Raw genomic sequence first — 14,043 nt, forward strand, 5'->3', positions numbered from 1 at the left:
TACAGTCACGTGTATTATAATACAAACAAGTCTGTTTTGAATACAATATTCCATATCATATTAAACAGTACCATCATAATAAGACACTGCATCAGTTGACTACGTAAAACACTACAGTCAAATAGTATTAAACATGTCTACATAATCCTTATAATTTAATGCTTATATGTGCAGGCTGCATACGCGTACGACCAAAGGGATGATTTGAAGCGTAATAAGAAGGGATGTCATCCGATTGAATTGATAGATGACGGGATGCTCGACGAACTGCTCGGAAAGCTTGATGACATACTTTGGGATTCTCACGTAAAGCATAACACCCCAATGATACCTAAAATTCATGTAGATGAAGAAAAGCCGATGAGTGAAAAGGTTAAGAAGTTACCTGAAGACAAAAAATCAGCATCAACCAGCGCTAAAATAGTTGAAACGACAGCAGAAAAACGTGCGGATGACAACAAGGATGGGGGCAACGAAGAATACGGACCGTACGATGAAGGGGACGACGACCATCTGGGAATATATAAACATTGCAAAACTTATCTATTGTCACAGCCAAGTACACAGGAGCTGCCGTTTGTATGTCAAGTTGGGGCAGACGGCGAGTTTCGGATCCCAATGGTATCACAGTATGGGACGCCGCCCGTCTACTCACAAGAAGAAAAAGATAGTGAAGAGGTACATGACTTGATAACCTTTTTAACGTTTGGTGCAATATCAGACCTATTTATACTTATATACATCTGACAACGTTTTGGATAACACTTTATAATTTGGTTAGCAGGATATGGCGACAAATCTGGATGATGCACTTAAGGAATTTGAAGATTGCGTTGAGAAGATACAAAATGCAATGAGGGAAGCTTTACGTTTGCACCCCAACAGTGAAAAGATATTGAGTAGGAAAACGTCATGGATTGCGACGGTCCGCAAACATCTAAAGGACATTGCGGATAATGAGGAAGGCGATGTTGTGTCAGAAAAAACCCCCACACCTGTCAAAAACACTGGACTGTTGACACAAGGTAATCAATCTCCTTTCTCGCCCATGACTTCATCAGTTTGCGCAGAAATAGATGAACTGATATCTGCAATACAATCCATACAACACCCAGGCACACAATCGAAAGCTGAGGGGATCCAACCAGTAAACTTGCAAAGTGAACTGGACAACGTCGCAACAACTTCAAGTATTCCAGACACTAAACAGGAAGGAAACGCCTTACTGCAATATAAACTCCAAAGGCCAAAAAGAAACACCAATCTTCCAGATGTTTTGAGGTCACCGTACGTGCAGCGTGTGGTTTCGTTAACAGATAAACGAGAACAATTGGAATCTGCATTGGCTAGCTGTATACTCAGCGCAACGGGAAACAAATGGTAGGCATCGACAACAACAAAAAAATTAAATAATTGAACGAATTTGCTTGTTAATTAACGATTGAGTTTCATGTTATCACGTAGGGATATTATATTCGATTGCCCAGGAGGTGTCTCGATTTTGAGAGGCTCGTTTGAGACGATGTACCCTTCCTTGTGCTTGGATGCAGATATTATATCAGCATGGGCCGCAGTCATTAACCACGAGGAGCGGTTACGGGCACCGGGTACCCCCGCGAGGCTGTTTTGCAATGCCGGAATGTTGGTAAGACACTTTTCACACCTTATAGAACACTACTTGATAATGTAGACCAGTTGATAATGTAGACCAGTTTATAACACCACAATACTAAACTTAAATTAAAAAAATACTTATAACACTATATGCTGCAATCAAACATATAAAACAGCTTATACATATAAACAGCTTATATGAAACTAAATATTATGCCTTTATACATATAAAACAGCTTATAACACTACACCCCCCAGCTTATAACCCAGTTATTGGAATATCGTCGAAATAACAAACGGACAAAGTAGCTTATATAAACTAAAATCTGTTATTTATTATGAAACAGGTGGCAGGCGATTTTAAAGGGACCGATGAATACAGAAGCTCGATGTTCGGTAGCCGGATGGAAACAATACTAGGCCAAGCAGATAGCATGGACATCAGAAACTTCCAAATGGTATTCGTGCCGGTGCTGTATAATACACACTATATACTAGTGTTCTTCAATCTAGCACAATCACAAATATTGGTGATCGACAATATCGAGGGTGATGTCCCTATCAACATACGATACAGCGGCTACGTAGAAAAAGTTGTAAGAACACTACCATTAAAAATATTAGTTGACATACAATATGTATAACTTTTAAAAAACCCCATTTGACGTCATAAAATTCACAGGTCAATGCATTCTGCTCGTATGTGAAAAACCACTCTCCTGCAATTGCTAAAAAACTGCGATCAACTTCACCGGTTAGTCTGAAGTTCCCGTGGCAAACATTGTATAACGGAACAGATTGTGGAATATTCGTCATGCGTCATATGGAGACTTTTAAAGGTGTTATTGTAATTATAGTTTTATTATTAAAGTTGACACTGGCATGTACGCTAAATAGGTTTGCATTTCTGTTCACTAGGGACAAGTGTGCGCGAATGGAACTGCGGGCTATCGCTAGAGCGAGACATCACGGGGGAGGTGTTGAAAGACCAATCGATAGAACTATGTGACTTGCGAATAAAGTACTTATCAAAAATCTTGTTAAGTGACATAAACTCAATGCGGTCTAAAATGGAGAAAGAAGTACATGAGTACGCAAATAAGAGTCAACATGAAAGATTGGAAAATGTTAAGACTGCAAAGGACAGGATCGAGTTACGATTGTCAGAAGAATAGCACATAGTTTCGTTACAACTGATAATGTTTTGATACATGTCTTATTTTAGATATTAGCCTGATGGCATGGTTCTGAAATGTTTTGATACACGTTATAATTAGACTGGTTTCATTTTGTCTGGTAAAAACACTGTAAAAAAGTGATCGTAGTGGTCTATTTCGTTAATATAGCACTATATTTCATTACAAAACACTGCATTTATAAGTAAATAACGGACTTTAAACTAACTGTATATGACAATAGCAACATACTGCAGGTCCCTAATACTGCATTTAACACTATAATTATAGATAAAACACTATAGGCAAATGTCAGACTTTAAACTAATTATAGAACCTATAATAAAACACTACAAATCAATTATAAAACACTATATATCATTACAAAACACTGCATTAATAATGTGACAGCAATTAAGTGTTTGATTCACCTGATTATTGTTGTCATAGTTTAAACAATGATAAAACACTACATTTAAATATAAAACACTATATTATAAACCAAGGAATTCATATATGTCAATTAAAAAAAAATTACAATTTCTATTCATATTGACAAACGTACAAATTCAAAAAACATATAACACTATAATTATAGTTAAAACACTATTAGAAAATGACAGACTTTAAACTAACTGTATATGACAAAAACACCATACTGCAGGTCACTATTACTGCATTTAACACTATAATTATAGATAAAACACTATAAGTAAATGTCAGACTTTAAACTAATTATAGAACCTATAATATAACACTACAAATCAATTATAAAACACTATAATTATAAAATATGATAAACGACCTGGTCCTTAAGAAATAACAACGTCAAACACAAGGAATCCAACAAAAAAATTAAACGTCATTAAAAAAATAGAAATAAAACTCAAAGTTTGCATAAATTAGTAATCAACTACTCTTGCTCTTCATCTTCTAGCTCCTCTTCGTCGTCTCCTTCACCTGCCACATCTTCTAGCTCCTCTTCGTCGTCTCCTTCAAGATCCGCTTCATCACTTTCTGAGGAGTCGTCGGCATTTTCCCTTGCCGGGAACGAGCAGGTACGTCTATTATGCCCCCGACGTTTGCAATTGCCACATTCGCGACCCTTTTTTTTCTTCGCAGATTGAATAATGGCAATTTCACGATTACTCTTCATTCTAGAAGGATTGCCCATACCTTTAAATCTAACGGTTTTCGGCATACGAACAGTTACAGGTGTTTCTTGCGTGTATCCAGTTATTTCAGCAAACCTATCGCGACGACTCCTAGGGGGAGCGTTTACGACTGCCTGATCAGCGGTCGATTGATACTGGACAACATGGTCCCTAAAAGCGCACAACGCATCAAAGTTATAAACCAACCTGTTAATAAGAGACTCGGCTGACCTTGTTATCTCCCTTACAACACCATTAACTTGCTGGTACCGATCATCACTTTCACTAATCCCCAATATCGCTCCCGGCGCACTGTTAGGAATAGCTTCCCATGTCCACCGTCGCATTATGTACCTTTCAGGGAACTGCCTGATATCAAGAAGCCGCAAAACGAAAAAAATATGCGCACACAGAAGCCCAAACTGTTCATACCTATTGCATGAGCAACTAACGGTCATGTCTAGCTGCCGCATCATAACCTAATACATAAAAACAAAAAAAATGAGAACAAAAATATATACTCAATCAAAACTATAAGATAAAACACCATGAACAAAGAAAAATTATAAACAAACAATTGTTACATCCTATAGTTACCTGAAAAAATGTAGTACACGCTTGAGAAAAGTCCTTCACAAAGAAGTTCACAAAGTTATCCTCTCTATCCTCCCATTTTCCAACAGCACACTTGTGAATGGATGTCTGAATTTCAAGTTGCGAACAAAGAAAATTGTCCGTGTGTATATGTTTGCCGCCTGTTGCTCTAAGACAAACTCTTTTGCAAATATTTGGGGGTTCGTGTGCCTAGTATCGTGATCATTCTTCCTGTGCTCGTGTCTTTGGGCTTCGATTGCAGAATCAAAATGCCCCAAGAATTCAACAAGGGTACAATTCGGGTTGCAAAACTGCCCAAAGAAATGGTTCTCACTCTCCGAACGTGATGAGGTACGCATCAGCCCAGACATGTGTTGATCGCGATAATACGCAGGGATCCATGTATCCCTAATCTGATACATTGACTGTAACCATTCATGATTCAGCAAATCAAAATCAGCCAATATAACACCCCATTCATTTTCACACTGTTCTGGCAGTAAGGCATCGGTCCAAACAATATCACACAACCTCTTCTTAAAATCAGTGCTATTGCATAGGTTGGCGCCAACCTAAAAAACAACGATTCAACAATCAAAAAATTAAATATACAAAAAATACATGATATAACCTGATAAAACCTTATATAAAAGTAAAACGACATCAATAAACAAAAAGAGACATATTCATATATAAAAAGGTACAAAAAATCAAAAAACCAATTCCATTAAAACAAATAACGTCGTAAAACATAATTTTGGTATTTAATAAACCTTGGTAGTGAGTTTCTCGATTATATGCCACATGCAAAGCCTGTGCCTACTTTCAGGCCAAGTATCTTGAATAGCTTTCCTCATCGTTGGGTCTTGATCAGTTACAATCACAGGTGGTGCGCGTCCAAACGCCTGCCGAAATGCGTTGAGCAACCAGCTATATGTTTCGGCAGTTTCATCCCCTATAATAGCAGCACCCAAGGTAACATTACGATAGTGATTGTCAACGCCGGTAAAAGGTACAAACATCATATTATACCTACACAAAAAAAACGGGAGTGATTACTGATTTGATATTGTAAAATCCATACAAGTTTAAAAACATGAAACAACATACATTTTTAAATATTTGCAAATTAAAATACATTTTTACGAGTCTTTTCATGCATATACCAAAACACTATAAAGACATTATCATGCTGATAAAACACTATGATATATATCTATTATGGATGTAATGTATCTAGAAACAAAGGAAGGATACGAACTTGTTACGACGATAAGTAGCATCGAACGACACAACATCCCCAAAAATATTAAAATTTCTCTTTGTATCACCATCGGCCCAGAACAACGCACGTAAAACGCCCTCGGCAGTTGTAAGGTATTCCATAGAGAAATTGGGCATAAATTCTTTCTTCCTTCTTAGGCGTTTGATAACCATGTCAGCATCGTACTCAGCTATATACCTATTTAAGTCTCTCTTGAAGTTCTTGAAGTCAACTTTAGTTGCGCCTACCTTATCGAAACCTCCATAAAGAGTCCTCATAATGTTAAACGCTCTAACTGGACCAACGTTTATGGCACTCAAAGCATTCACGGCTTCTTCCTGTACGTAATTCATAGATCTGTTTTCAGGAAGCAAGTACCTGTCATCTTCAGCAACAAATGAGTGATTATGCGACTCCTCGAAGTAATAAACCACGTAAAGATTATCCGGAGTTATTAACTTAACCCGAATGCACGCTTCACATCCGGTCCTTATATAAGGAACCCTGCGAGTAATCTTAGACTTCGAGTTAACATTAGAACTACCAGCTTCCTGAGTCGAGTCAATCGCCTTTAAGGGTTTAGTACCCTCTTTTGAGCATACGAACCATTTATTAAGTATTACACCCTTTCGAGGCTCGTATTGAGTACCCTTCCTAGCTGTGAAACCTCCCGCCTTAGCATATCTTTGGTAAAAAAGAAAAGCATTTTCCAGCGAATCAAACGTCATATGCATCTGAGGCTTAATCAAATCATCAACATCTGGAATAAATGTCCTCCTTCCAGAATTTGGGGACACCTGAACATTACCAACGGGCTGGTATGTAGGAATATCTACAACGAAAAAACGACAAATCAGTCTTTTATAAAAACATTGATAATAAACACTATATCAAGAAATAACACTATCTGTACGGAATAAAACAGTATTTGTGTCGGGAAAAACACTATGAAAATAAATTAATATTCCTGTACATAATATAACACTATACATTGTGGATACAAACACTATGCATCTGATAAAAAAAAAATAAATAACTTTCTTAATGATAAAACACTAGAACAGGACTAGAACATACAATTAAATTTATAAAACACTATGAATGGGGATTCAGATGTGTGAATAGAATCTAACCCTATTGTTCTTACATATGACACTATAACACACTACAAAAAAACTTACTAAAACAAAGGTAAACAATTCAATGTATAAAACACTATGAAAGGAAAATAAGATGTGTGAACAGAATATTGATCATGTATATAACACTACCCATCTAAAAAAGTATAAAACAGATAATTGATCTTGCATATACCACTACACTATAAAACACTACGGATCATGCATATAACACTACAAAACTAAAAATCTAAAATAATAATAAACAAAACGTGATCAAGAAAAAAACATTAAAAGAACAATACCCTAAACAACTAAATGTATAAAACACTACATACACACAAAATCAAACCAGAGTAATGTCCTGTGAAAACGACATACTAAACAACAAAACGAGGAACAAATAATACTAAATATCGGAACATGCTAACTATTAAGAGATTAAAACACTATGATACACATGAACCTGCATCGCCGGACTCTATTGAAATTGATATAAAACACCAGAATCGACAAAAGTCGCAGACGTTAAACAACTGTATTGTGTATATCGATTTGATAAGCCTTTATGTACCTGTATTTATAATTAATGATGATTGAAAGATACGTAGAACACAATCGTATTGTATCTTGCAGGAAATTACAAAATTCGTTCAAATCCCTAAACAATCTCATGGACGGTTATTTTTGGATCAGTTATGTTGAAATTCAATTAAATGACAAAAATGTACAATTACAATTCTACCCTTTTGAATTAATTAAGAGGATGGACACTTGTCATTCCAAGAATATTTCTTACACTTCTTACAAATTATGCACTTTGTACATGATCCTAAACCTATATTATAGATCCTAAACCTATATTATAGATATCAAAAAAAATTGATTTCTTAATCAATAGATAATAACTCATTGACAAAGAAGTCTACAAGACCCATCATTTTAACTCATTAGACCATGTGTAGTGGTGAAACAAAATAATGCCTTCACCATGGGGCATTATTCGACACGTGTCATCCCAGTCAGTATGGGGCATTATTCTAAAAATGGCGTAGTGGGGCATTATTCCAATAACGCCCAAGCAATCATTTCACAATTTTTTTTTTAATTTAAAACATAAAAATCTTCATTAATTTAAAATAAAAATTACACTACTTGAAATAAAAAAAAAACTGAAAAAAAATAAAGTTGAAAAAAAAAGATGATCTAGAGTCCGTATTTTTCTCGAATTTTTTGGCGACGCATTTGCGCAAGGATCAACGCGTCGCCTTGGAGGTGGTCGATCGGTTTGGACAAAAACTCAATGTCCTTTTCCATTTGTCTCGCCTCTTGCATCTTGTTAAAATTTTTGGTTTCATAATCTCATAACGTTGGTGGCCGAGGTCGCGAATGTCTTGGAGACGACGGTTCATATCCTCGAAATCTTCCTTTAACTCGAGATCGGAAGACGACTCGACCATTTTTTTCCCGGTTCGCTTATCCTTTCTTCTACCGGGCGGTCGGGGCAACTCTTCTTCAAGTTCCTCGTCAACGTCCACCACCTCATTTGATCGACATTGGGGGCATCCGATGTCGGTGTTTCAGGGTCAACGGAGGATGATGTTTTTGACCGTTTAGCTCGACGTCTACTACTAGACGTCATGGTACCTACTCGCGCCCACTTTGGACTTTTTCGTAGTAGATCCCAACACTTATAGTATGCGAAAGGGCATTTCGTTTTCTCGAACTCGTCCAAAGTCCTCGTTAAAACCCCGACGTCACCTTCACCGCTCGGGCGATTATCGAAGTTATGTTGATACACTTCTTGGAACGCATGACACTTGTTGTTGATGTCGGTCCATTTGCTAGAAATGGAATCTTTGTCCCGATGTTCGCCTTGACCCCACGTGCTATAAAAGAGTGCACGAACCCTATCCCAAAAAACGGGGCCCGTTTGAAAGTTTGCTACAAATTTAAAAAATAAAAGTAAAAATATAAGTTGTATGTTAAAAATAAAAGAAAAAATATAAGTAAAAAATAAGTAAAAAAAAATATAAAAGTTACCGGTTTCGTGGTCCTCCGAAATGTCGAGCCACGCCCGAGTCAACGCGAATTCCTCATCATTCGTCCATTTAAGGTGAGTTTTTGTACGTCGAGGTTCGTCCTTTTCCTTCTTCTTATGCGACCTTCTGTCGCGTTTCGATTTCTCTTGCACCGGTTCGGTTTGCGTCTCCGGCACGACATCGACATCAGGTCCGGGTTCGTCTTGTTGTTGTGACGGTTACGACCCGCCGGCTTAACCATAGCTGAAGGTGGGAGGCACGAACGGAGTGGCGCCACTCAAGTAAGCCGCGTACGTTAAAACGCTCGGGTCCATGTCTTGAAGGTTATACGGGTGTTGCGGTTGGGTTGTGTTCGGGTTCACGAGTCTTGCGGGGACACCAAAAGGGGGTCAGAATGGATGCATGATTGTATAAAATATAAAAGAAGTAGGAGAGAAAGTAAGAGTTTTTTTTATAAAAAATAGGAGAAAGTGGGTGATATATATAATGTGGGTAAATTTTTGAATTAAAAAAAAAATAAACACATTTGACCGTTGGCAACGGTCCATTCTCGCCCCCCTATGCAATTTCAACGTTTTAAATAAAACGTCGGCAACAAGTGTTTTCAAAAATAACGCCGGAAAACGCCGGCTGTAATGGGGTGGGGGGCGTTTCGGGGCGTTTTTTTTCAATTTTTTTTTAAAATACCGCCTCACTACGGGTGGTCTTACAATACCGATTTACGTTCTCTAAAATCTCTAGCTCCTCTTCACACATCCTCTAAATTTCCTTTAGTACCTATCGTGTAACAATGGAAAACGATAAAAAGAAACATATCTAAGTTAAAAAAATTGCACAACAACGAAAAGAATAATAGCAGTAACAGTGACATCGATTGTAAAAAAAAAAAAGCAAAAACGGTATAGTGGTTTAAAAGTACAATAATAGTACGAATTAGAAATGAAACACGTGTGACAAATTGTTAGACTAAGCGGTATGGGGGCGGCTTAGGCCCGGCGAGGCGCGGCGCCAGTCCCCCACACCGCCCCCTCTTCCCGTCCCGGCTAATCCGGCTCCCCACAGACGACTTCGACGGGCCAAGTTTTCAAATATATAGCCGTTGTAACGGCTATATTATTAAAAAAAAATAACCTTTTTCATTTTAAATATATACCCATTCTTCTTCCATTTTTATACCATTACCTCAATATTTCACTCATTCTTCTCACATTCTCATCCATTTTTATAAAAAAACACTCCCATTTTTATACCAATGGCATCTAATTCTTGGTGGTCCTCGTCTTCTTCTGACGAAGAGGAGATGTTTTCCGCAAACGCTGTGGTAAAGGCGTCGCAGATTCTTTTGGAGGAGGAAGAGGAAGATGGCTCGTCTGAAAACGTTATTAACAGACGAATACGGATTAATTGGCGTACGGGACAGTGGCCGATGCTTTGGACGAGTACTTAGAGATGTCGACAGGAACTGCGCGGGAATGTTTGTATCGGTTTTGCCATAATGTGGTGAAACTGTATAGCAAACAATATTTGCGGAAACCAAACGCGTATGATGTTCAACAGTTGTACCAAGCTCATGAAGCAAGGCACGGGTTTCCGGGAATGCTTGGTAGCATTGATTGCATGCATTGGGAGTGGCATAACTACCCGACTGCGTGGCGAGGCCAATACACGCGAGGTGATCACGGCCATCCAACCTTAATACTTGAGGCCGTGGCGTCACAAGATTTGTGGATCTGGCATTCTCTCTTTAGGCTCCCTGGTTCACTCAACGACCTCAACGTGCTATACCAATCGGCGATCTTTAGCGATGTCGTTAATGGAACCGGTCCGGACACCCGTTTTACAGTTTCAGGGGTTGAGTATAGACGCGGGTATTATCTTGCTGACGGAATATATCCGTCTTGGTCTACAATTGTCAAGACAATTCCATATCCCGAGGACGAAAAAAGGAAAAAATTCGCCAAGCGTTAAGAAGCTGCAAGAAAAGACATCGAACGTTGTTTTGGTGTTTTACAAAAAAATGGGCCCTCATTCAACAACCGGCACGTGCTTTCACACCGAAGAGGTTGCACCTTTGTATGTACGCTTGTGTCACACCCCAACCGATGGCGGAATCATCGGGGCATGGCACTGAGCGAAACAGATTGTCCAGAAGTTTCCATAACAATTATTATTACTATTCAATTTATATAATACGTCCCATAACGTACCTTAAATAGCAAACAAATTATTACAAATAACATCAAGTCAAATATTCTGTTCCGACAACTCAGATTTTAAATATAAATATAAATATTGTTCAAATGCTTCTAGAGACTCGATCTGCAAGATCTACAGACAACTATGCTCTAGACGCTTATTCTAAGCTCGCCTTCCTAGCAGATAAGCATCCTAATTGCCTGTCACATACGTTAAAATAAAGTCAATACATAAAATGTAAAGGTGAGCATACAAGTTTGATAATAGCATATAGAGTTCGAAATAGTTTACGCATAACCAACACGTACACAGAGGAAAACGAAGCATGTTAATTATCGACATGGATCTATCAATACCAATGACTGCGGGTTGACTGCCCGAGGCAGTTCGCAATACATGATTACCACCGTAATCCATGCAAGTAATTGTCCTTAACAACCTCCGTGTGAATGGGTGCTGAGTCCAAACTATAGTACTATCGTCGTTAAGGCAGGTAGACAGCATTCCACGTGTAAACATAACAACAAGCATTCATTTAGTCACGTAATACATGCGGTAACGGTCAGCGTTCAAATAATTGAGTAGTGTGTTCGATTGTGGTTTTGAATAAGTAACGTATGTAACACCCAAAAGTGCTAAAAGCAAAAAGGGATCGAGTATACTCACAGTGATTGATGGATTGAAGGGAGCACTTGAGAGTAGGGTTAGCCTGAATAGTTCGATAGCATAACGATAAGTGTAACAAACCTCATCAAAACTATTATTTATTGTATTATTTCATCCAATAGGAACCCTAATTGAGACACCCAAGTGATTCTGCACAAACCCTAAAAATTTTAGAACAATCAGAATCAGGATCAGGGCCCCTAAAACTCAGGGGGGTATTCCCTACTTAACGATTATCCTTATAAAACGTTGTCAAAATTGAAATTTACGAAAATGTCGACTCAGCAAGCCTACACCCACACGTGGCCACCCTATAGTGAAAATGCAACCCTTACGAACCGTAAGGAAAAATATGCTTACGGTCCGTAAGCATGTCAAAATTCGTATATAAATAGCAGACTTTGGGACTGGAATTTGGGCGATTGAACGACATAAAAACTCGTAATACACACTGAGTTACGTTCTGTTTACTATCAAAATCACTAATTAGTATAGCAGGGTGCTGCTGCGATACCGGGTATTAACTCAATCGCTGCTACAATTCAATGTCCGATCGATTGAAACTATCCAATGGATGTTTTAGTACTATCCTTTGTCATTTGTTGTAATTCCGACAGGATGTTTGAGTACCACCCGAATTCGGGGAATACTTTGTCATTCGTTGTGAATCCGATGGATGTTTAAGTGATTGCACTTTGTCATTCGTTGTGAGGGTTTTAATCTCGTGAGTTATCGTAATTGCTGTATTAAGTTACCTACCTAGTTCGAATGCACTAGGTTACAAGGTTAAATCAATAGGCTAAGCTCTGCCTGTATAAATCTGCAATATATCAAGGATTATCTTTAGGCTAAACTTTGGCCATATGAATCTGCATGCTAATAATGTGAGTCATTCTCTTTTATCAAACTGTTTTACAAAACTCCAAATTATTTTCAAAGTTATAATTACAAGGATTAAGTCTTTGTAGTCACCATATTACAGCCGGTATGTGGGGTTTTGTATACATTACTTGATAATCTTCACCATTGGGGCAGCCAATGGGTGATATGACCATAATCACAGACACCATTGGACATTGAGAGGGCCAATGGGTCGAGTGACAAAGTACCGTGGGTAGTTGGTTTGATATCAGAAACATTGTAATCGCTCTTAATACTGTAAATTATAACAAATGTGTCGTTTTCAGTAAACTGAATGATTCACTCAGTATTTTCCGCTGACAAAACCTTTTTAAACGCGTTTCAGGTAATTACAGTAGATTGGAGTAAAAGATGGATACGGCACTGAAAGGCATCAAGAAGTGGCTTATTTTATTAAAAGAAAATCAAATTAAGAAATATTGTTTTATGTAATAAAAATTTATCTTTATTAAAGCTACCTTTGTAAAACATAGATTTATTACATCTATTTAATAAATAAAAAATCCGGTGTTTCTAAACTCTGATATTTTTCCTAACTCACGGTCCTGATTAAATTTCCGCTGCAATATTTTTCAAAATAATCACCGGTACCACTTGGCTGCTCGCGACTCACGATTCCATCCAGGGTGGGTCGGCGGTCGTGACAGAATGTGGTATCAGAGCCACTGCTTTAAGTCTTTAGGTGTTGTGACAATAATACCTAAGTTCATATAAAAGAGTTAGGAGATTGCTATTAACTAGTAGCACACATTATAGCATTTAGACTTGAACTTAAGAAAAGATGACTTAGTATAAACTTCAAAATAAGCTAAGTACTTATGTGAATAAATTATGATGGAATTTTGTATGCCATAAGTATGGTAATTAAAATATTGCAAGATATGATAAATAAGCAAGAATTAATAGTAATTATTGCTTATTGATATTACCTGGTCTAGAATAAAATATGTTATGGAAATACAAATTTCCTTGATTCTGGATAAAAGTCCTAATAAAAGAGGCACTTTTAAAATCTTGAAAAGATACTATTTATGGGAAATAGAAAATTTTCTCTGGCAAGACTGAGTATGGTGTAGCAGACTCTCCAGTTTGTCCGGATATACTGAGGTTACCCCTCCGGCGCGAACCGGATATGACGGGGTAAATAATATGTCAAATCAGTGACAAGATTTCCCCTAAATAATATCATGACCTGATATCTGACTTGTTTTTGGAAATATGAATCTGTTAAATACATTATGCTATGTTTATTTCAGCATGTGAAATATGTGATTATATAGATATATATATATCTATAAG

At 37.6% G+C, this 14,043-nt stretch overlaps 2 protein-coding genes across 2 annotated transcripts; one reads left to right on the plus strand and one right to left on the minus strand.

Annotated features, from left to right (window-relative positions):
* Window positions 1-3,702: 3,702 nt before the first annotated feature.
* Window positions 3,703-10,181, minus strand: LOC110891563 (protein FAR1-RELATED SEQUENCE 5-like). The gene is made up of 8 exons (XM_022139267.1): window positions 10,144-10,181; window positions 9,984-10,069; window positions 5,799-6,633; window positions 5,311-5,569; window positions 4,696-5,109; window positions 4,541-4,645; window positions 4,376-4,422; window positions 3,703-4,312 (listed from the first exon to the last, which is right to left on the minus strand). Exons 1-8 carry the CDS (start codon window positions 10,179-10,181, stop codon window positions 3,703-3,705), a joined length of 2,394 nt encoding a protein of 797 aa, XP_021994959.1.
* Window positions 10,182-10,410: 229 nt separating this feature from the next.
* LOC110891564 lies at window positions 10,411-10,929 on the plus strand. Its single transcript, XM_022139268.1, has one exon. The coding sequence runs from the start codon at window positions 10,411-10,413 to the stop codon at window positions 10,927-10,929; it is 519 nt and encodes a 172-aa protein (XP_021994960.1).
* Window positions 10,930-14,043: the final 3,114 nt, after the last annotated feature.

This window comes from Helianthus annuus, chromosome 6 (genome assembly GCF_002127325.2).
Source record: "Helianthus annuus cultivar XRQ/B chromosome 6, HanXRQr2.0-SUNRISE, whole genome shotgun sequence".
Taxonomy (NCBI): Eukaryota; Viridiplantae; Streptophyta; class Magnoliopsida; order Asterales; family Asteraceae; genus Helianthus; species Helianthus annuus.

What these genes read in the sequence shown, in the direction of transcription:
- LOC110891563 (XM_022139267.1), bottom strand. Translation starts at nt 10,181, where the DNA reads ATGGATGAGAATGTGAGAAGAATGAGTGAAATATTGAG. An exon ending in TCGAGAAACTCACTACCAAG is followed by an intron (nt 5,110 to 5,310) that starts GTTTATTAAATA and finishes GTTGTTTTTTAG; the next exon opens with GTTGGCGCCAACCTATGCAA. An exon ending in CGTGTACTACATTTTTTCAG is followed by an intron (nt 4,423 to 4,540) that starts GTAACTATAGGA and finishes TTTATGTATTAG; the next exon opens with GTTATGATGCGGCAGCTAGA.
- LOC110891564 (XM_022139268.1), top strand. Translation starts at nt 10,411, where the DNA reads ATGTCGACAGGAACTGCGCGGGAATGTTTGTATCGGTTTTGCCATAAT.